This window comes from Thermobia domestica, chromosome 5 (assembly GCF_964235325.1).
Source record: "Thermobia domestica chromosome 5, izTheDome1.hap1.1, whole genome shotgun sequence".
NCBI lineage: Eukaryota > Metazoa > Arthropoda > Insecta > Zygentoma > Lepismatidae > Thermobia > Thermobia domestica.
In genome coordinates this window covers 86,902,659-86,927,790 of record NC_137458.1, presented here as the reverse complement: position 1 = coordinate 86,927,790, position 25,132 = coordinate 86,902,659, and the positions used below count along the sequence as shown (strand labels likewise).

The window sequence follows — 25,132 nt, the reverse complement described above, 5'->3', positions numbered from 1 at the left end:
TATTGATCTGAGGTTTTACATGAAAAGAAAAGAAAGTGCTGATTTATTGAAAGACCTGAAGCATCAGAATATGAATCATAATAATCATTTTTTTTCTTTCTTAATTGATGTTGCATTTGGAAACCTCCGTGCGATATTTCAACATAAATTCACTATCTTATTGCAACACTGTTTCTGTAAACAGCTGTTAGCGGTATGTCAAAACTGCATGCGCAGCAACGAATTGAATACATCTCGTGGTGGGGGGAGGGGCCATGGGCTAACCTTGCCCTTGTGACGGTGTAGAAGCACAAAGATTACAAGGAACAGTGACGGAAGAAGATAAAAAGAAAGAACATTGAGAGTTCTATTGTTTAGTGACACCAAAACGAAGTATTCTTTATTACAAAATGTCTCATCATGTCGGTGGTTCAGGGACTATGATAGTTGTGTCTAACCGGCTACCATTTGTGCTTAAACGAAATGAAGATACAGGGAAATTGGAAAGAAAAGCTAGGTACGTACGATAGTTTATTTCATTTTAAAAGAAGAAAAATTTAATATGAAGAATTTGACGTTTAGTTTTAATATGTAGTCGTGCATTGAACGTTTGTTTACTGTTAAACATAATACAATGGTAACGGTATGGTGTTATATGTAATAATACGACGAACTTTTTCTCTCTAATAATGAAGTGAAAGACTTAATTCCTTTAATTAATAAATTTTTCATCAATTTTTCAATGAAAAGTCAGGCAGTACGGTGTTCCGTGTCATAAATTAAAAACTTTTGTTATATCAACAGCAAATTAATCATTAAACCAACTTACTCGATTTTCTTCTTCGGTTTCTCTACTTTTGATACAATATGCAGTCGAGGTTCTTTGTTGGGTTCATAACCATTTGAATTAAAGCAAGGGTAAAAATTAAAGTATGCATCAGGAATGTTCGTACCATTATCCCTTGAAAACACATCCATTCGGTCGAAATGCAGAGGAGCGGTAACGTTTATTACGTACATTAATCATAAGCACATCATATGTTGAACAAGTTACATAATTCAGTATCTAATTCATATGTTTCATATTTAGTAACAGACTGAAATGCTATAATACTTAATATAGTGTAATAAGCGTATAGGGCCTACCATGATCTTATCTTAGAAACGTGCTTGTGTTCCCATGCCCCACGTTTCAGCTATGTAAGCAGTGTAGGTCTGCACAAAGCACAGAATAAAGTTTATCCGAAGATATAGGGCCTAATATAATCCAAGCTAAGAGTAGACTACGGTCATTGATGTGATTCCTAATGTGGTATGCAGTGATTGAGAGAGTAGACCGGGGGAAGGAATTCCTCGAAGAAACTAAATTCTCATGTGGAACATTCCTGATCATGCTCAACGTGGCTTTCCAGTATATTAATTTTTGTTAAGCCTAAAATTTAACGTTCTACGGATATGCTTCTTGTGAGAGAAAGACTACAATTCTGAGGAACAAAAGTGTAGAATAAAGAAATGGGGAGGAAACGGAACTCATGCACATGACGTTTGTCTTTCACGAAGTTCTCGCGGCAAGTACTAGGATCGAACCAGGAACCAGCTAAGATCGAACTAGCTTTACCACTATACTACCAAGGACCCACCAGTATTTTCGTTGCACTACTTTGAACTCTCAAATTAAAGGTCCCCCAATCTTGGGAAAATCTGAAATCGCCTGAACTTATCGTTTTGATTTCATAGTAGATTTCCGTCTGGTACGACCTCTAAAACACATTAAATGTCCGGTAATTTTTCCTCTTGACTAGTCCTATTCTGTTCTATTCAGATTACTCTGGAGTGACGAAAGGAATCATTTGTAGATGAACATGGTTAAAGCAGAGCTTATAATTCGCTTTATTATTGACCTGTCATGCGCGGAATTTGCTGAGGAGTTGAAGGCAGGAAAATGTACTGAACATACCAAAAACTGCTAAAGGACACAAAAGTACATTTTCAAGAGCGCAACTACCACTGCTTCATTCTCGGCTAAATTAAATGCATCCAGATCAAGTAAAAGTGTGTACGCATTATGAGGTATTGCCAGCCTCAACGAAGCTGGTAAGACTTATTTTTCAAGTATATTTTGTGCATACCATAATTGTTACCAATTATACAGGGTGTTTCAAACCAACACCAAGAATGGGAGATGATTCCTGACTCCAAGATAAGACAAAACGTATAGGCCAACCTTGGTGCATAAATGCATCCTTTCGGAGTTATAGGCTGCCGAAAACCTGCAAAAATGAACTTTAAAGGTCCATAGCTCCAAAACTCTAGGACCTACTGTAGTCGGGTCAAGACTTTACGTAGGAAATAATTTGTGCACTATCCAAAAATACAGGTTTCAGAACACTGTGTCACCAGGGTGGCCGGTTTAAACCAGCTGATGGTACAAAAAAAAAAAAAAAAAAAAGTCACCTCCTAAACGTTATCGGTGTTGTTTTGAAACTCGTATTTGGTTTTGTTTTGAATACGATGTATTATTGATGGTAGACTGCAAAAATTACATGTGCTGTCTCAAGCAAAACTGGAATAAGTAAATTAAATAAGACTTCAAAAGTTATTAAGTTCGAACTCCGAATTACTCAATTTTGTGTGAAGTAACCACTTTGTTTGTTCACATTTTTGACACGCGATGATGTCACAATCTTAAGAGTATACGCACTCCAGGAGGATGTCCGGTATTTTAATTTTCAAAAGTTGGCAACCCTATGTCATTTGTCTCGCACAATTGTGTTCAATATAACAAGTGATCTCAAAGAATGTTCTAAAATAGAAACAGATTTTAAAGAGAAGTTCTTTCTACTTCTACATGGGGAAGGAGGTATATACGAGACACTCACAATCTGGATAATGTTGGACTTTCTAATGTGTTTAGAATTTAGTAAATAGCCTATGACATAGGCTATTTACTAAATTCTAAACACATTAGAAAGTCCAACATTATCCAGATTGTGAGTGTCTCGTATATACCTCCTTCCCCATGTAGAAGTAGAAAGAACTTCTCTTTAAAATCTGTTTCTATTTTAGAACATTCTTTGAGATCACTTGTTATATTGAACACAATTGTGCGAGACAAATGACAGCAGACGACTATTTTCCACTCACTCATAGCTCAAAATATACCCGCTTCATACATTCTTGCAAAATTCAATGTATTTTCTTCCTTTTCTTTGTTTAAAAGAAAGAGATTCAGTTTCAGCATCTCACCAAAATTCCAGTAGTTCCCTGTGCCCTTTACTAATTCTTAGTTACAGAAAAGGTCAATTTTTCATCTTAATTCTTTCAATCAAATATAGACTACAGTTTTAGATGTAAGGTAGTTATCCCCGAAAGTTTTCAGTTTCAAACCAAACAAACAAAAAAGCCGTTTTGTTCTTTTGTTTCAAATTAGTGAAATCCCAAGAACTTTAGACTGGACTTTTGTAAAGGTTGGATTTTGGACTTTTACAAAGATCAAATAAAAAATAAAACTTTTTAATCATTATTTTTTATTACAAATAAAGTTACAGAAAGAACAATCATCATTTTAAAAATGTTATTTACATTAATTATACTTCAACCAGTTATTATTATTATCACTATGGAATAACAAATAACAAGCTAAAGTACGAAAGTAAATTTGATAAATTTGTTAGAATTGGCACCGTACAGTAATGATTTTTGACTTCGGTATATATATATATATATATATATATATATATATCGATAGCATCATATTTGGGTGGCGTTTAGAAACTCCCCAACTCGTTTCATAGCTTCAAAACAGAGTACCTTGTTTTTGTCTAAATTGTGATAAAGTTAGAAAACGAGTCCTGCGGGGCTTCTAACACCCTTCGCTCGCTCAGCTATATTTTATGAAGTATATAACACTGGAGATCTTACATGTGCAAGATTGGGGGAGAAATTAAAATCTACCCTCATACTTAGCCGAGTCCATACATGTCCGGACACATCTGTGCATGCTCAGACAAGCCGGTGCTTGTTTGGGAACACGATGTGAGGCAGGCCTAGTCAGCTGGATCCCAAATCAGCTTATCCAGTATAACCTTTCTACCCTGCTTTCAGAGGGTGCAGAACATAAAGAACCTCAATTGCATATCAAAAGTAGACAATTTCTTTCAATAACGAATAGGTTCATGCTTAATTTGCTGTTGATATGATAAAAGTTTTTAATTTATGATAGAGCACAGTGCTGGCTGAATTTTCATTGAAAAATTTGTTAATAAAAAGATCAAGTCGTGAGTTCAAAAAAGCTCTAATCACTCAATAGCCTGCAACACGTTTCCTCTAATCTCTTCAATGCATTTTGTAGGAATCAACAATTTTCGCAACAATTCAGTCAAAACTGAGAGATTTATTTCGAAACTTTGCCCAAAACAAAGTCAGATCAATAATCAGAATAATTTGTGTAGTTTGTTGAAATACTAATTGTTTCTTTCATTATTGGAAAAGCTTCATTATTGGAAGCATTTTCCTAATGAGTAAAATTAAACGCTCTGAACAATGAATGAAAGAAAATAATTAGGAACTACGTTAATTTATTGTTTGGATCTATCTATCTATATAAATAAAAATAAAAGTGAGTATATTTGTGACTTAACTCTTGACCCGCTCAACCGATCTCGATCAAATTTTCAACATAGGTTAGATTCGAGCCTGGGATGGTTTTTGTCATTTCACTTTGACGGTGTAACATAGGGGAAGATATAATAAAATGATCGAGAATTACTGGTAATTAGTGTCGAATCCATAGTTTTCGGATTCACTGAGATGAACAGTGACACTTCCGATGCTGTTTAAATCCAAATGCAACTCTCCACAACTTGGGGAGGGGGGAAATATATAAAAATGATCGAAAATTAACGAGAGCGCATTAGGAATGGTAAAAAGTGACTAACGGAACATACTACTATTTTTTTCTTATTTTATCGCAGCGAAGCTGGTAATTGACGCTAGTACATATTATAGTTGTCTTTGGACAAAGTTTTAATATTGATCTCTTGATATGATTGAATTGTGAATACTTTTGCTGTTTACAAAATACATTGGAAAGATAAAGAAGCGTGCCACCATCTGTTGGCAACAGCTAGGCTTTTACACTCACCTTAATGTCATTTGAGGGTCGGAAGTATCATACAGTTAAACATAGATAATTGTCTGTCTTGGCTGGATATTCGCAATGAAGCATAGTGTATTCCTGGCATCCTGCTTTGTAAATAAACGTAGAATGCAAGCTAGTATGGGAGACGACGATGGTGCGTTATCTACTGTGAATGCTGTCACGTGACTATTCGTATGCGTTAGGCTAGTTTTAGACGGAAGCATTTATCGTAGCAACAATCGAATCATCGATATCTTACCGTGGAAAGTAGCAAATGCTATAGCATTTCACATGGCATGGCATATCCTATGGCATTTCTTGTCAATACAACCTGCTTTATTTCGTAGCATTTTCCCCAACATTTCTGGTTCGATTGCACCACCGTGGTGTGTTAAAAGGAAGCGAAATATTTTGTGCCCAATATCCATGCTTTTGAGTGGGAAATTGAATAATATTAAAGAAAAAGGAGTTGGAGTAGGGATGCTATTTTTATGCTGATTGAAAAATATTAGGAGCATCCTTGTTTGTATAATGAACTTTTCGAAGACTTCATTATCCATACGCAGGAAGTTCTTGAATGCAATAAGATCCTCAGGCTTCAGTTCTTTCTCTAGCACAGAAAGAACTGGAATATTATCATCCCTCCGCAACAACCAATTCTTTGCAAACACACTTCTTTTTGGTTTTCGTTTTTTAACAGGGTTGGCTGGTTTAAACCATGGTTCAAACCTTGGTTTAAACCAGTTTTTTTTTTTCCAAAAAAAAAAAAAACAATTGGTTTTCACCAAAAAAAACTAAAAATGTTAGTAAAAGTGTAAGTGTTTGTAAAATCTTGATGAACACACATTTATGGGTTGTCAGTTTCACTTATAATAACATTACCTTCCTGATCCTTAAAATATTATTAAACCAATATGAATGAACCAATTAATTCACTCACATTTCACACGATATGTCGTTTATTCCAAAAAATTCAGATCTTTAACGTGGAACAACTTTAAAATAGTATAACTTACGTTTTTGTAAGAATAATCAATAAGTAATCCGTAGTTATGGTTACCAAAAACATTCCATTACATATATTCAAAAAAAAAAAAAAAAAAAAAAAACTACTTCTTCTGTCGGAATAGCAGGCTAGTGATATAAAAATCAAGTATCGCCCAAATAAAATTACAAGCTTATTACAAGAAAATGATACAACATATTGTTGCACACTCTTGTATATTATTCATATTCATATTCAGACCTAGGGGCCGCGGTGGCTCAGTGGTAGAGCGTTCACCTCTGGTGCTTGGGGTTCCGGGTTCAAACCCTGCTCCCACCAAGTGAACTTTGTGGTGGACAAACACCGTGTGCGTGGGTTTTCTCGGGGTTCTCCCGTTTCCTCCCACTTTCTTCATTCCACCAGTTCATTCATTTCTCATCATCACAGTCTCCTTTAGCCTAACCGGCATAATCGTGGGACGTAAAACTCAGATTTCATTTCATTTCATTTCATATTCAGACCTAAATTCGCTGTTTATTACTCTAAGAGATTATACTACAAAAGCAACTTTTTTTTATAAGTTTATGAATGTTTCTTTTGTGATTTTTTTTATAGTTTATTATTGTTATGCAATTGCAATCAAAGGAAAATTCTAAATATTGTTCCCTTTTTTAATAATGTTTGCTATTGATAAAAACGAATTGTCGTACTTTTTTTGGGGGGGGGAGGTCATACAAACCCCACGAGAGGCATTTATTGAAATCAGAAGTATCTTTGGTATCTATGTATAAATTGGTCAGCGAAAGTGGACTCAAGTAATTCGTATCTTTATTCACTTCTCTTACTGATATGCGAATTAAGTAGTTGTATTTCTTTAACTTGGACTAACAAAAGTCGTAGTGAACTAACTTGGACTAAATTAGTTCTGTATTCTGCAGTATTTTGAAATTGTCCATATGTAAAGATTAGCACAACGTATTTTTGTCATGAGTCCTTCGTGAGTGAGTCGGCAGACGTATCGCATTTGTAGCCAATTAGTCCTGGCTTCGAGTTCAAATGGAGGACAATTTTACTCGGATGTAAGCCGAGAAGCAATTTGGATTCCGCTTTAAGCTTATGTAAAGCCTTCCAGCATAACGCGATTGTTGCATAATAACACCAAGGCGAAACAAACTTGTTTCTTTCCATATCTGATATAAATACTTAGAGCAAATTATTTAAACCATAAAAACCTGCTTAAAAAAAGGTTTTTTGTTTTTTTGAACCACTATAGCTTTAGCTACTTCACGCTTTAGTTTTGGAGCCATAATTGCGCTCTTTTCCAGTGATTTGTTTGCTACGTCACAAGATGCTTATCAAAATGGTACCGTGTAAAATCACCATATACCTTCAATGCCATAGAATATTAGATTTTTGGCATCACATCTGCTACGATAAATGCTTCCGTCTAAAACTAGCCTAATGCTTTATTAACTTTTTTGATGAACAGTAAAATTTTGGAAATTACCGTTATGAGATGGACAGAGTACAAGGAACACTGTAAGACATTGCTGTAATGCCACGCTACAAGATTTTGGCATTTAAATTTATCTTAAATATTCTAATCATCTTGGTCGCGATTCCTTCACTAGCGCTAATCGTGGTACGCGATAACCTGATATACTTCTAGTCGGTTTTACCATAGTTGAATAGATAAAAATTTCGATCTGTGATCAGAGATTTTAGTGTAAGTTGTTTGTGGTTGTTTGGTGCCACAGGCATTTGAGTACTCTGCAACTTCGGAAACTAGTTTATACTTTTTTTTTTTTTTTTGTGAGTACTCCGGATAAAAACAAAACAAGACATTTTGATAGTTTGCAGAAACGGTGACTTCTGAAATCCTTCATACTATGTAAAAACTATTCAGAAAAAAATATGAGGGAGTTACAAGGAGTTGGAGAAGCTGAAAAATTGATCATGAGTATTGAACACGATATTGCATGAATATTAAAAAAAAAAAAAAAAAAAAGTTCTAATTCAGTGCTGCACTGTTGACAGACCAAAATGAACGAAAATAGTATATTAGCAAACTGAGGATAGATTAATGCGAGTTCATATCAGGTAAGTTTTGATGGCGATAGATCAAAACAATCTAAAGGGATCACAGACGACGAAACGTCCATAAATACAATACTCGGTTCGTTAATAATTTGCATGTTATCCCCCCAAATTTCTCGTTTTTTCAAAAAAGCGTATATATTAACTGTACAAAAATTTTCAATAAGTTACCTGACTTTCTAAAGCAAAACAAATCATATTCTATGTTTAAATCGGATCTTCACGAGTTCTTAATAGATAAATGTTACTACTCGGTAAATGAGTTTTTTCAAGATAATGTATAAATGTTTTTTTCTTTGTTAATTATATTATGATTGTATAAGCTTATAAAAGTCATAGTTATGTATGTATTACTTTATCTGTATGTTTTTTTATACCATATATGTAATTATTTTGTAATTTTGACAACTGTATGCGTGCTCGAGAATACTCTCATTTGTATGCAAAACAGGCAAATAAATAAATAAATAAACCTGGATTTAGTGAGTAGAAGTAATGCTATACAGAGGCTCTGCCAATTTTGCAGAACGATATAAAGCCGGACATATATTGACCAGAGAACAGGACACCAAAGCCGAGGCTTAGTACTCGAACAATGCAACAAATCTTTGGACCGCGTATTCATTTGCGCACGTTCCAGAAAGGCCCTTCCAACGTTGACTGAAACAGTCATTCCGCTCATCTGTCTCTCTGCTTCGGCTGGGCTAGTCCTCTGGTCAAAATATGGCCATGAACCTGCAACATCCCTTGTCGTCATTTTAAGATCTTATTAGTTTGTGTTCTTTGCCTGTGTAACTTACCTTGAAAGCAAACACTAAAGGATTGGAACTTTCAGATCACGAAATTGCTAACTTTTATAGTGTCGGGAAAGATGATTGTTGCGTTCTCTAAGAGAGTCGGTGATTTTTCTGAAACACAATATAAATCGACAAAGTTAACTATACAGTTTTTTTTTTTTTTTTTCCTCAAGTGTCGAGGAAGTGCGCAAACTTTCAGGACGGGAGAAACATAAAAACAATTCTCAAGATTCTTCTACTAGTACTTGTCAGAATTTAAAAATTTCTTCTTCTTGTCATTTGGTTATCAGCAAAACTTCATCATTAGCACTGGAAAAGGTTGAACAATACTCCGAAAGAGTTTGCAAGAATTGCGCGTTTCACTGGATGCTTCGGGTGAGGATTGTGATTTTTTTAAACAGTACTCAGGGTTTTATTTAACGCAAGCAGGGTACGAATTACCGGGGGAAATGAAAGAAATTTTCCCCATCAGTCATTTTAACATCAGGGATGTTTCTTTCCCCTTAAACTATATTAAGAGATAAAAAAGTTCGAGCATATTGTCAGATTCCCCCTCCCCTTTTTTTTTTGGTCCTTCCACGTTTTAATCTGCTAGCTGTACTCTGAATTAAGATGTAAACTACTCACCTTTGACTTCTAATCTTATACTCACAGCTACCACAATATACAGATTCTTTTCCTCTGTTTTTACTACTGCTCAGTCACTATTTTATTGTCTCTATTTGTCATTTGCAATTGTATCCTCATATTTTTCAGTTTGTCGTCGGAAGTGATTTGAGTGACAACGTTATATTAATTACATATAACTGTCACGTGAGGATTTACAAGTGTCTTACATTGTAGATATAATTTGAAATCTGAACCACCATAGTGCATTCAATTTCAGTGCTCTCTATAGGCGCGCGCATTAGCCAGTAGATCATCAGGGAGGACCTCATTCGGAAAGGTTAGGTGCAGATAGCTCAGGCAGTGAGTTCAGTTATTAAGTTTATTAATTATTACTGTTATTAGATAATCATTTGTATGCGTGATGGGAGGGGTTGATGATTGAAATTGCGTCATTGTCTCATTTTGGATTGTTGCACTTTCTGACCTCTTGTCCTGTTAAGCCTCATTTTATAGATTTTATCGTCACCCCAATATCAAGAACATAATCCGCGCACTGAAGGTAAGTATCCAAGTATCACCACCGGATAATAAAATTGGATTACGCGCATGAACCACTTGGTCAGTGAGGAGGCGCACCAGGACCTGAGACAGAAAGGGGGTTCAGTCTTTACTTGATCGGGATCGGATGCAGTTGGACTGGAGACCAATTGAATACTAGAAGTTATACTGTATTCTACATGGTCAGTTTAAAGTTTAATATTTGTAAGATTGTCACTCTTAGTATTTCACGTTTGGAATTTAATGCTACCAATGTTGGTCGATTTCTTAGTGTAAGTCGGCTCTTATTCCTATATTTTCTTTTATTACTGTATTTGTTATCGAATACCATTTGAATAAAGAATTTTTATAATAATAATTGTAATAAAAATAATAATAATGAATCTTCTGCTTTCTTGTCTTGTCTTGTCTTCACTTTTAAAAGTGCTGGAAAAATAAGAAGGGCACCAGGAAATGACCAATTTGTGCCATAAATGCTACAAGGAGTATGGTAGTAAGTTAAATAATTTCTTCAGTAAAGTAATGATATAATCTACTTCTGCTTCCAAGTAATGATATAATCCATTGTAGAGATTATAATAATTTGTTCAGGAAGGTAATTGTTAAAGTAATTATACGGAAAACTTATTTTCTTTGTATGGTATAATTTGAAAATGTTAAATTTCAGTGCCGGCGGTTTGGTAACTGCTGTCGCTCCGGTAGTAATCCAATGTGGAGGTTATTGGGTTGGCTGGCCCGGTATTCATTTACCAGATGCTTCGGAGCCAATTCCCGAATCAGACCCAAATGACAAGACACCTACTGCAGGGCTTCTTTCTAAACAGGTAAAGCATTTCTCTTTAGAAGTTTGATTTTTGTCAAGTTCTAAAATTTTGCAATACCTCTAAGCTCAGGTTTGATTCTCGAAAAGAATCTTACTCTTTGTTACATCAAATATCAGTTTGAATATTCCCTCATCTTTTTGAGTAGAAAGGGAAATAGTCTATAGCATCTATGCATTCCGAGCTAGCTGGCTTATTTTAATATTGTAGTTACTATTCTTTTAGGAAGGAAATTATATACTGTTTTTTTTTTTTTCCTTTAAACTGCAGAAATATTGCTTATGTAACAGATAGTTATTTAGTAACTTGTAATTGTTTTCTCTTTAAGAAGTTTGAATGAGTGATGACGTGGTAAACGTCGCACAGTTGAATGAGGTTATAAATAAATAAAATAAACTTTTAAATTATGATCGACGTTTAGAGCATATTTTAGTAAAAGAAATGTGTACGGAACAGTTCAAATTAGTTTGCGTTATATAGAGATAATACATTAAGTACAGTGTCTTATTTTACGGGTTAGAACTAAAAATCTGCACAAAATGTGAGGTAAGATAAAAGCAACCAGACGACAAATGGAAACTATGTTTTAAAGTTTATTTACAGTATATACATAGGCAGAAAAGAAAATGCTAATGACACATTGCAAATGGTCCGTGATCAGCTACAGTCCGCAAACGTGTTGGAATAGACGCACTGGCTGTTTGGACGCTAGTTGGGTCAATTTCTTTTAAACATTTGCGTATTCTTCTTTGAAGCTGCTGAACAGTTTTTTGCCTTCCAATTATGTTTGTACATCTTGTCACTCAATTGTCCAAAAGAATCTTCGATTGGGCGGCACTGGGGCAAGTTAGTTGGATTTTTGGTTTTGGGCACAAAAAGGATGTTTTGGGACATGAGGTACTCCTGAGCCTTTCTCGCATAATGAGAGCTGGCTTTTGTCAGGCTAGAAAATAAAATTGTCAAAATGATATTTTCGTATAAAGGGAACTAAGATCTTTTGAAGACCTTGCTTCACGTACACATCTTGATTGCTAACCCACTAGGCTTGAAATAAGGCTGCGACACACCTTTGTCCGAAACAACTAAATAAAGCATCACTTTGCTTTCAAATTTCTGCTTGCCTTTATATTTTATATTAGAAGGAGTGTGTTGCTTGTCTGAGGAATAATAAATGTCATTTTCGGGCATTTGGAATTTAGAAAGGCTAAAGTAACTTTCATCATCCAAAACAAACGATTTTCCTTTGTAATTTCTGATCATCCAACGACAGTTTAATTTCACAGTTTTTATTTGCGTGTCTGTGCAAGATTCAGCTTTTTTCTTTTTGCATGCTTTGATTCCCATTGATTTTAATGCTTTAGATATGTATTGTTGTGAACACTTAAAAGTTTTTGCTGCGTCGTTCTGACTAATGTTGTCTTTCTTGTCAAACATCTTTAGTCTTTGTTTATTTTTATTCGTCATAATTGCTGCCTTTCGACCAGTTCCTGCTTTTCTTTCTGTTATTCCGGATTTAAGTATCGCATAAATTGTTCTTTTTGGCACACCTTCAGCAGCAAAGTGTTTCACACAATGTCATTTCCCCAATTCGTGATGTTTTTCGTGGAAATTTACAATGCGTGCACGGAGGACTTCTTCCTTTGACGCCATTTTCTACCAGTTACTTCGCATCTGAAAGAAAGCAAACATATTGTGAATTAGACAAAGAGTGTACTATCAACATACCAAAGAATAGCGATGACTGTGTCAATAGGTTTTATTTTATGACTCTGCACATTTTGTGCAGATTTTTAGTTGTAACCCGTTATGAATTGTGCAAAAAGGGGGATGATGCGGTGATACTTTCAGCAAAAATTCCTAGACATGTTTTAGAAAGCTTTCACAGGGGAGCAAATTTCTCCCAACCTCCACTTATAAAATATATACCAGTTTTTGAAAGAAATCAAATGGGAATTTGAAACTTAAATATTTCTTGATACAAGGAGTCGTCATAATTCTTGGAATATTCTGGTACCCAACATATCTGTATTTATTACAGTACAATGAAAGGAGGTTATTCAAAGTATAGGCCCTCGTGTTGAACTGTCTGCAGCACCTTCCACGTCATAGCAAGTCTTGTACATTTTGAAGACTGACAAAAAAGTCACTGCTGTTTTTACTTCGTACTGGTTGGTGAAGCATCGTGATTTCAGGAAATGAGCTATGGATCGAAACAGGTAGTAATCCGAGGGGTAAAAGGCAGGACTATCCCGGGCAAGGCATCAACTCGATGTCAAAGTTCCTGCATTTTCGTTTCGTTTTTCGAAGTCGCTCGATTTTGCAAGTATTTTTGCGTTATCCTATTGCAGCAGGGTACGCTTTCGATTCACCACTGTAGGATATTTTTGATATAGTGCAGCAAGCATCCGTTCCAACTGTGTTCAGGTTAAGGATAGGTATTGATGGCACGACCGTTAGGAACATACTGGAAGTGAATTATCTCTTCGTAGTTCTATCAAATACACATGACCATGGTCGAAACGGGGTTGTTTGACGACTGGTTATGGAAGTTGGCCCTTGCTCAACCACTGTTTTTGTACATTCGTATTTCGGAAAAGCATTCACTTCGTCACGTGTGTCAATCCATTTCAGGCGGATTTTATAGCAGTTGTCGGCATACATCTACTCTCTTAGACCTGAGTTTAGGCCAACTCAAGTGTCACAATGCGGCTGCTTCTGTTGGTTCAACCAGATTCATGAAGATGACGCACTACAGTAAACTGAGATATGTAGAGTTGTTTTGGTACCCATGGCGTTTCGTATGACCGAATTCGTTACCGTGGTGCGGCCGGATTATGCCTAACCTTCGAAATTTGTACAACCGGCGCGAAATTTCTGGAACTTAGTGTGTTGTGGTTCACTTCACTTTCCCTTTTCGCATGATAAATGTTTTGGGCTGCTGCTGCAGGATTATGCTTGACTTCGAACTCATACAGTAACAGTTCATGTATCAAACGATTTTGAGTATTCATTGTCATTGTCACTAAAAACTGATGAAGATACTGGCATGGTGGTTATATCCGTATTAAATAGTCCGCCTGCCATACTACCTCTTGGGTCAGTTTGACCTTGTATTTACGGTCGATCACAGCGTATACACGCGTCTGGTGTTTGTGTTTTGGAAATATTGCAAGACTTAACTTACTCCTGTATAATGTTCATTGTAGTTACTATTTTTTTTCAACACTAGTATATTTTTTGCATTCAGATGTGTTTGAGAAAGAGTTTGCCGTTCCATATATATTTTTGTTACGTAGATTACATTAATTAGCACGCATCTCACACAATACTAATACGAGTAATTATTAGCAACTTTGTTTTAGTTATATATGTAATCACCTAGAACTGAATGTCAGGGTATCCAGTTTGACACTATACGCGGATATTACTATAAAAAAAAATCGCAAGAAGTTATGAAGGAGCGATAGAAATATCGACATGGCTGAGAAACAATAATCGTGGTCCATTCTAAGTATTAACTGTTGACTGTAATCTCAGTTGAAAAACAAAATCTTGTTTGTGTAGTAGGTCACTTTTGCTATGCGATAAGAACTCTTAGCAAAAGTAGCCGTGTAACCTACTTAAAAGAGTTTTGTTAAAAAGTACTTTTGTCGACAATTGTCTAAATCTCTTGGTGCTTTCCCCCTACGAAGTTTATCGTGTTACACAAAGCTACATTCTGAAGGGTTTATATTAAAGTAATATATATATATATATATATATATATATATATATATATATATATATATATATATATATATATATATATATATATATATAATATATGTATGTACATAATTATCATACACGTAGAAGAAATCATTTTAATATAGTTTAACATAGAAATAGTATGTATCAAATGTTCCATATACAGGAACCAAATTATATGACGTGTTACATGCTGTAGTTAAAAAATGAGAAAATATTCTTGAATTTAAGAAGCCAAAATGTACAAATCCATTGTCATCTTTATGGCCTAAGGATGCAATAAACTTGAATTAAATAGTTCTATATATTAAATTTGGTTATATTATCCTTGCCTAGTACTGGTCTTACGTGTTTGCATTTAATGTATATTTTTTCCTTTCTTATTACCCACAGGTTATTCCAGTGCATATAGATCCTAAGAAGTTCAATAGTTATTATAATGGTTGCTGCAATGGAACCTTTTGGCCTCTGTTTCATTCTATGCCCGACAGGGCAGTATTCTCTGCCGATCACTGGCAGGTGAGGCTTCACAGTTAATTATCATACAGTTTATGGTAAAATTTAATATTCAGGACAGGACAGTCTTATTATGATGGTCTCTTGGTTTTATAAGATTAACAAGTTTATAGGTTTCCTACTTCATTTTGTGTTAGTATTACGCATAATACAAATTCAGGAAGATGCAACGGGCATAAAAACTCAGTTTCTATGTAATTAGTTCAATTTTCCTCAATGTTCTCTTTATATTAATTGTTTGAGCTGTGTTTCAGTAAGAAGGAAAAGTTCGTATATTGTTTTTCTTTCTTTCTTGTTAGTCCCTTATAACTTCTAAATAAATGAACGAAAAATACTGAAATTCTGTACTATGCAAATGTCGGAAGGGGTACATTCTTTGGTATACCTTATGATACCACAAGGTTAAATGTTGCCAACCTAACATAAAGTTGTATTTTTTTCAAATGGTACTACATCAGATTATTCATATTTATATATAAAACTAAAACTTATGATATCAAACTTGTCATGCAGTGTTTCAAACTGAGAACGCTATAGTATCACATACATAAAAAAAAAAAAAAAAAAAAAAAAAAAGTTTTGGGAGGTTTACAGCTGTAATAATGCAAGTGGGAAGGACAGGGTAATACAAATTCAATGTACCATAACGTCGAATACTACAGTCATCTTATGGTTTATTTCGAAGAAGTAGAAAGAAGGTTACGAGTAATTTTTTTTAAAAATTTTTTCAAAAGACTTTATTTCGAAGAAGTGTTTAGATAAGTATTACATCCAATGACGTACGTGATTTTCATTAGATATGAATATCATAGTGTCGTTTACAGGAATTTGATATTTCAAATCATTTGGGAGATACGAAAAAATGATAAAATTTGATATATTACTAAAATTACATAATTTTAGCTGTTGAAAATTTTTAAGTTTTTACTATATCTCCAGAACGGTTTGAGATATCAAATTCCTGTAAACGGCATTGTAATCTTCACATCTATTGAAAACAATCTATGTAGTTGGGTGAGGTACTTACGTAATAAGCAGTTTTTCGAAATAGCCTTTTGAAAAAATCAAATTTTCAACCTCTTGTAAATTCGATCCTGTTCATTCGAAATCTATTATATCATGATCATAGAATTAGACTCTAAAGTACTTCGGATGTGCATTGTCGCGTTTCTCACTTCCGTTATTATTGCTGTAAAAGCCACCAAAATTTGAATGTTTATAATATTGTAGCATCCTTAGTTTGCAACCCTGAATAATAAAGTTAACATAGTAAGTTTTCGTTCAACACGCAGATTTGTAACTTGTATTAACCTGATGTAGTGCCATTTGAAGAAATATAAAGTTCTCTGTTTGGTTGGCAAAATAGTTAACCTTATGGTATCGGAGAGTATACCAGTGTTCCCTTAGGATATTTGCTTGGTATAAATATTAAGTTTTTTGTTCATTAGTTCAAAAGATATAAGGGTGTATCAAAATAAATGGTCCACTCTGTATATTTGATGATAATGGATATTTCAAGAAATGAAGAAAGGAAAGTAAAACTTCGGTTAATATTCGTCCTTCCCTTTTTTATGCAGTTTTATTGCTTGAGTTCATATTTAAGTTTCTTACGAGCTTTCAATCCTTCCACTCCAACCCTGTATTCATCATTTCCCATAAAGATACTCAGTTCACTTGCTCAAAAATGAGTTTCCTAAATCTGTAGCCAGTGTGCACTTTCCTTTCTTCAATAAAACTTTTTGAGAGATAAGAATTGGTTTCTTGACCAGAGAGAAACTGAATAAATACACTACTAAGTACCTAGGTAGAATAATACAAATTTGTTTCAGCTTATTTATTTTAAACACATTCTGCTTTTCAGAAATATGTATGGACTATGTGAAAATATTTTTGTAAACACTGTCACTTTTACCTTAAAAAAAAAATCCGGTCCCGAATATCGGAATGACCAGTATAACCTATTGTGGACTTTGTATTACATATCTGATGGGCGCAGTTTCCATTAGCCTATAACACAAAAGGTTAAGATAATAAGACCACAACTTAGATTCTATTTTACTTTAAAGTTTATTATTTTATTTAATACGAGATTTAACGTATTCATAAATTTCACGTACAATTGTCAGAACTTAATTTGCATTTGTTAATTGTTACATCCATTGCTTTCAGGCATATCATGAGGTAAATCAGTATTTCGCACAGAAAACAATTGAAGCTTTACGCAATATCATCAAAAGCGATACGTCCAATGAAAATGCACCGCCTTTAGTGTGGCTTCATGATTATCATCTTATGTTGACTGCCAGCACAGTTCGACAGGTATGAAATTTTAGTTAACTTAGAAATAGTGAAGAATGTAAGTTGAAATTCGAATCTTAGTAATGCATACCAAAAGTATGTGCCGTTTCTTTGTAATTTCCAAGAATAAGGAAATACAGGGAATTAATCTGCGTCTTTCTCTCAACAAACTCTTCCTCTTTAATAATACAAGTTGCCATCTGTCTGTCCATTGTGGCATAGTAATCTTTGAGGGTGTTTCAGATACTGGAAAATAGCACTTTCCATAGATGATCTAGTGGCAAAATGGCGTACACAAAGAGAATACTTGAGGGTTGGGAACAACTGAAATCACTCGGGGCTAAATCTGACGAGTACGGTGGGTGAGGCAAAAGTTCAATACCAAGCCAAGATCAGTCAAGAATGTGGTCACAACATTACCACGGTAGAGCGATACATTGCCCATGTGGATGATGAAATTGCCATTTGCCGCTTTATGGTTTCTCAGTACATTTTGGAAAGCTTATATATTCAAAAGTGTACGAAAATACTCGCCCCTAGTTGTACGACCTTTCGGAACAGGGTGACAAACATCACTTGGGAATTCTAGAAGGTAGCGTACAGCAGCTTCTTATTAGATGCAACCTAATGAGTTTTTTTTAGGGATGGAGACTTGAATCTAGGTTTCCACTACATCGACTGTTTTTTTCATTCCTGGGTTGAATAATAGAATCTCTGATCCGTCCGTTGTCACAACACTTTCCAAGAAATTGCGTCTCTCTTCTGAATCGTGTCGAATTTGCCTTGCCTCTGTTTGATCGTCGTTAAGCATTCTTGGAATACAGCCAGAAGAACCTTCCCTAGGTCTGATTTGTTTGCGATTATTCATTCTACTGTTCCCATTGTTAGCTCCAATGTATCATAATCTCCTGCATGGCAACACACCTGTCTTCCATAATGAAATTTTCAGCATGGGCAGTGTTTTAGTTGATGCTGTTTTAGGATGTTCAGACTTCTGCTCATCTTTCATACTCTTTCGCCCTGTTTTTGAACTCATGCACACACTTCCAACATTGTTTGCTGCAAGAGCACTATTATCACACACACCCTGCAATTGGCGTTGAGTATCGACTGCACAGCGTTCAGTTGCGGTAAGGAATTTCACAATTACCCGTTGCTCTTCAACCGAAAATTCAGTGCCCCCGAGCAGTATGAGAAACAAGTCTGAGTCGTTCAAGCGCTATAACTCAACTGTTGCCACCTAGTAAATAAATCCTACAGTGCTTAGAGACAAAGGATGGAGGTCTCGACGCCTGAAATGACAAAAAATGTGAACTTTATATATGAAAAAGACACGTACTTTTAATGTGTATTTCATATTTGAAGTCTTAAAAAAATATTGAGTTTTTTGTGTACAAGATAGTGTTAATGTCCCAAATCTTAGTGATATGAGTCGCACCAGGTCAGCTCTAACATCATTTGACAGCTGATAGTTGAAGCTAGTAGATGTACAAAAAGTGTTCGAATTTTTATCAGGCGTAACATACTGCGTAGTGAAAATAAGTAAACTTTTCGCTTAACTGAGTCAATAAGGGACCTTCATGTTGATAAAGGCCCAAATGCTGCTCAGATCCGTCAAGAAATTTGTGCTGCTTATGGGCAAGATACTTTATCAAAAGCATTTGCCCAAGGATGGCTCATTCGCTTTCGTTTTGGAAATTTCGATGTACGAGATGCTTCTCGCAGTGGACGACTAATTAAAACAAAAGTGGATGATGATCAGTCAAAGGTCTAGCATGACCGGTAACATCGCCAATGATTTTGTCTTCCATCTCGAGACAGTGTTAAATCATTTGGAGAGAGAGGAACCTCGACGTTTGAGTGCGACACGATCTGACTCAAAATAGTTTTCTCAATCAGTTTTTGAAGCGGATGATTACGAGTGATAAGTTAAATCCTACGATAACAATGTGTGAAAAAGATCGTGGTCGAAGCTAAGAGAAGCTCCACAGTCTGTGGCAAAACAAACACTTACGCCTATGAAGATTATGCTGTGCTTGTGGTGGGTTTGGAAGTGCATCGTAGTATCACTAGCTGCTGCTCACGCAGAACGGTAGAACTTTACTGTCGACAATTAGCGTGAGTGCACCTAGCAATTAGAATAAATAATTAAAATAAAAGGCGGAACTGTTCAACAAAAGGATGTCGTGTACCATGCTGACAACACCAGACCGCATACATCTTTAATGACTTCTCAAAAATTGAGAGAACTTGATTATGAGGTTTCAGTGTATTCACTGTATAGCCCGGACTTAGCACTCAGACCATCATTGGCTTCCGTATATGCAGAACTTCTGAAATGTATTAAGTTAGTTTCAAAAGAGGCCTCCGTGTCACAATTTTGACTACTAACCCCACACATTCTATAGGGACGGGATTGTGTTGCCGAAAAAAAAATCATCCAGCAACATGGTATATATGGATTCTCCCCCCCCCCCACTTCAGAAAAGTCGTTGCACAGAGCAGTGTCGTAAATGTGACTCTTTGCTGTGGTAGTAAGTGGTGTTATGACACAGATACTAGCTCCCGTTCATGGAATGTTGTATGTGGACGTCCTGGTAATTTATTGCCACTCTTGTGATCTTCATGTTGCTGCTAAACAACTCACGTCGAACACTTTCACGTTAGTCAACATCCACTGGATTTTTCTCCATCGACAAGACTGTGCCCACTTCTGTCGCTTACGCAGCTGCACATATTATCCAGACCTTTATCTGAGCTATTCACGCCTGTCTTTTGTTGACAACATTCAATTTCTGGGCCTTCAGTTCGATCTCCGGATGTCTTGGGCAGTCAGTCTACGAGAGCTTAAAATATCGCTGTTTACAAGCACTGAATCTTCTGAAAGTGTTGTTCCATATTTCTTGGATTGCTGATCGTACTGTCATACAACTATATCATACCTTAATTCTCTAAAAGTTGCATTGGTTATGGATCAGCCAGACTTTGAAGCGCACGAGCTCTCTTTCACTCAGCGCCATCAACGCTGATGCTCTATTTTGCTCATCTAAAAACAATGCCTCACCATCCTTGATCTTTTGCACTGGGAGCTGGAGATCACTATCAACGTTATCAGGCACGATCCACCGTTACCAGTGCACAGTGGGCCAGAATCAGAATCTGACTGGAAAAAAAAGTAGTTTTCGCAACTACGTCTAATCTACATTCGAACAGCACAGTTGTGTTAAGTAATCAATAAGGTTTCTTGCTGCGTATCAGTAAACACGGATAACAGCATATAGTGGCGGCAGCAGCACTTCAAAATTAATAGTTCATTATCTGTTTTATAGCGCGCTGAATTGGGGTAGTATGAACGTAAGGTTTGCGGTTTAATTGCGCATGTGAAAAGGCAACGAACGATCGCAAAATAAGCTATGAGTAAAGGTATGTATATGTACTTGCTGTTTGACTAAAGTTTTGATTGATTGGTTTACGTTGCTGTTCTGTAGAAGCATTTCTAGAGAGTCGAAGTATTCACGTATTGAAGAACTGCTATTGGAAATTGAAATTGAGATTTAAAAATGTACGTTCATGTCTGTATTGAGATCTTTCGTCATGATGTAGTTTGATATATGTATTTCGAAATACAGTTGTGATCTACTGCCCGTTCTTGCCCGATTTTTATATTTATCGTCTTTTCAAAGTTAAGTGTAGCGAGCCGAATACGCTCTTCGTGACAGTGTTGGGCAAAATCAATTGAAATCAAATGCAATTGATCAATCAATTGAAAGTAATTGCTCTGAAAATCAATTGCAATTGATTTCAATTGCAATTGATTTCAATTTGTAATTGACAATTAATTTCAATTGCAATTGAATTCAATCATAAAATTTGCAATTAAATTTTCGTCAATTGTTAATTGTTAATTGGTCACCAGGCAATTGAAACTTTTAATTGTTAATTGTCAATTGCAAAGGGTGCAATTGAAACATTCAATTGTTAATTGCAATTGACAATTGAAACTTGTAATTGTTAATTGTAATTGTTAATTGCAATTGAAATCAGCAATTAAAACTGAAGATAAGAAGATGTGTGTATATTGTATTGTCCACTTGTTACTGTTTTATATATTTCAAATCAGGTACTTATAAGAAATGCTGGATACCTACCATCTTTTTCCCCCCTGGGAAGAAAGCCGTGAAACTAAGTATTTTTTAAATATATTATGTTTATGGTTCTATCCCCCTCGAAAGAACTCTATATGCTCGTCATGCATACAATAGGAATGAGCACGAGCGAGTTCGAGCGAATTTTCATTAAAACTCGACTCGACTCGAAGCAGACATCTTTGAGTTCGACTCGAGATCTCGGCTCGAAAAATTTCCCCCAACTCGACTCGAATTCGGATCGAGTTTCCAGTCGAGTCGAGCCAATTCGAGCTAAATCCTTTGTGTAGTTCCAAGTACTACTATCTTCAAGTATCCTACATAGACAATATAATTATCAATGATACTACTACTACTACTATAACTAATTATTATTATAACACCGTGTACATGTATAAACATGGAATATAGGTGGTTTGTATCGGAATACTAAAAATTAGTTAACTGTCGATCTCGGTAGTCAAGAAATCTTCAGGAGGCAAGGACATCGATCACGAGGTTCTTGGTTTGAGTTCAGGAGGAGCAAGTATTCGGGCTCGAGCCAAAAATTGTTAGAAGTTATGGGACTCCAGCCAAACATGTTTAAAACTGCTCGACCCGGGTTTAGGGTTGTCAACGACTCAAGCGGCTCACTCACAGCTCATTCACTTATCGAGCCGAACCGAGAAGTGAGCCGAGCCAACAGCTCATCCAACCGAGCCAGCTCGAGCCGAACCGAACCGAGCTGATTGCTTACCCCAACCGAGCCGGTTCGAGCCATTGGCTTAGTTAAGCTAACTCGAACCCAGCCTATGGACTCGTTTCAACGGAGCTGGTTCGAGCCATTGGCTCCAATCGAGCCGAGTCGATAACTCGTCTTTACCGAGCCGGTTCAAGCCATTGGCTCAATTGAGCCCAGTCGATGGATAATCCCAACCAAGCCAGCTCAAGCTGTACGCTCAGTTGAACCGAGCCGGGCCGGTTGACATCATCACTATTCCGGTTGGATTTCTACTTCGGCTAAAAAATTGGACCGTGCAGTTCTCAGCCTTGATGGTAAGAACTACAAAAAATGTGAAATCTTTAGTTTTACGTCCCACGTTTATGCCGGTTAGGCTAAAGGAGACGGTGATGATGGGAAATGAATGAAATGAAGAAAGTGGGAGGAAACGGGAGAACCCCGAGAAAATCCACGAGCACGGTGTTTGTCTACCACAAAGTCCAAACTGCGCGAGCTGGGATCGAACCAGGGACCTCAAGCACCGGAGGTGAACGCTCTACCACTGATCCACCGCGCCCCCTGGTAAGAACTACAGTATATACTTATATTGGTGCTCACGGCGTCATTAACTTGTTCCACCACCAACGAATTTCGAGGTACTTTGTTTTGCATCTTTTGTGCGTTTTGTGTCGTTTTGTGCGCCTATTGCCACATTTTGTGCATCACCGGAAGTGGGTCAAAATGGGCCTACAAATATGGCGGAACAAATTATTGCTCTTCCGCCACCAATGAATTTCGAGTTCGTTTCCTTCACAACGTTTTGTGCCGTTTTGTGCGTCTACTTCCGTTTTGTGCGTCATGGGAAGTAGGTTAAAATGAGTCCCCGAGGTGGGACGAAAATGACCAAGAGTTCCGCCACTATTAAATCTCGAGGTCGTTAATTTCACATCGCGTACTATTTCGATGTTGTGTGCGCCACTGGAAGACGGTCAAAATGGGCCTCAAAGGTGGGACGAAATTGACCCACTGCTCCGCCACTACCGAATTTTGAGGTTCTTCCTTTTGCATCGACTACTAAATGTGTCGTGCCGTTTCGTGCCCTTATTTCCACGTTTTGTGCGTCACCGGAAGTGGGTCAAAATGGGCTTCCAAGATGGGACGAAAATGACCAAGAGTTCCGCTACTATCGAATTTCGAGGTCGTTAATTTCACACCGCGTACCCTTTTGTGCGCCTATTTCGACGTTTTGTGCGTCACTGGAAGACGGTCAAAATGGCCTCGAAGGTGGGACGAAAATGACCCACTTCTCCGCCACTACCGAATTTCGAGGTCCTTCCTTTTGCATCGACTACTCGACTACTGAATTTTCGTGCTGTTTCGTGCCCCCATTTCCACGTTTTGTGCGTCACCAGAAGTGGGTCAAAATGGGCTTCCAAGATGGGACGAAAATGACCCACTGTTCCGCCACTATCGAATTTCGAGGTCGTTAATTTCACATCGCGTACGTACCCTTTTGTGCGCGTATTTCGACGTTTTGTGCGTCACTGGAAGACGATCAAAATGGGCCTCGAATGTGGGACGAAAATGACCCACTGCTCCGCCACTACCAAATTTCGTGGTCCTTCCTTTCGCATCGACTAGTGAATGTTTCGTGCCGTTTCGTGTCCTTATTTCCACGTTTCGCGCGTCACCAGAAGTATGTCAAAATGGGCCTCCAAAGTATGACGAAAATGACCCACTGTTCCGACACTATCGAATTTCTAGATCGTTACTTTCACATCGTTTAGTGCCCTTTTTTTAAGTTTTCTGCGCCTATTTCTCGTCTTGTGCATCACCCGAGGTGAGTTAAACGGGGCTTTAAAGTGGGAGTTAAATGGCTCACTGTTCCGCCACTATCGAATTTCGGGGTTGGTTCTTTCGCATCGTTTAGTGTGTATTTTGTACCGTTCTGTTCGCCTACTTCCACGTTTTGAGCATCACCAGAAATGCGTCAAAATGGTCCATCAATGTGTGAGGAAATAGAGCCATTGTTCCGCCACTATTGAATTTGGAGGTCGTTTCTTTCGCATCGTATAGTGCCTGCTTTGTACTGTTTTGTGCTCCTATTTCCACTTTAGTGCGACAACGAAAATGGGTCAAAAGGGCCTACAAGTATAGCGGAATAACATAATGCTGTTCCGTCACCATCGAATGTCGAGGTCGTTTTATTCACATTTTTTATGCATGATTTGTGTCGCTTTGTGCATCAGTGGGAGAGGGTCAAAATGGACCTTGAAAGTGGAATGGATATGTCTTTTTCTGCCATATTGGTAGGTCGTCTTTGACCCACTTTCGTTGGACTACAAAACGTGAAAATATGCGCAGAAACGGTAAAAACATGCACTAAACAATGCGAAAAAGCGACCTTGAAATTCGATACTGGTGGGAGAGTGGATCATTTTTCTTCCCACTTTGAATGCCCATTTTGACCCACTACCACTGATTCACAAAACGTGGAAATAGGCTTACAAAACGGTAGAAAACACGCACAAGATGATGTGAAGGAAACGACCTCGAAATCGTTCCTGACGGAACAGCACTAACTTGTTCCGCCATATTTGTAGGATAACATTGACCCATTTCCGGTGACGCAGACAACGAGGAAATAGACGCACAAAACGACACAAAAAATTTCCTTGTAATTAAGCTAAATTTCCATTTAAGTTTGTAAGCTTAATTATATGGAAAATTTTATAATTTT

General features: G+C 36.8%; 1 protein-coding gene across 1 annotated transcript in view; it reads left to right on the top strand.

Moving 5' to 3' along the window:
* The first annotated feature begins 225 nt into the window (after nucleotides 1–225).
* Nucleotides 226–25,132, top strand: part of Tps1 (Trehalose-6-phosphate synthase 1) — a 42,597-nt gene continuing 17,690 nt past the window's right edge. Inside the window, exons 1-4 of the mRNA XM_081758781.1 lie at nucleotides 226–496; nucleotides 10,833–10,989; nucleotides 15,127–15,252; nucleotides 17,419–17,568. Coding sequence (XP_081614907.1) covers nucleotides 390–496; nucleotides 10,833–10,989; nucleotides 15,127–15,252; nucleotides 17,419–17,568 — 540 coding nt within the window. The 5' untranslated portion in view covers nucleotides 226–389. The remainder of the gene's footprint in view (nucleotides 497–10,832; nucleotides 10,990–15,126; nucleotides 15,253–17,418; nucleotides 17,569–25,132) is intronic.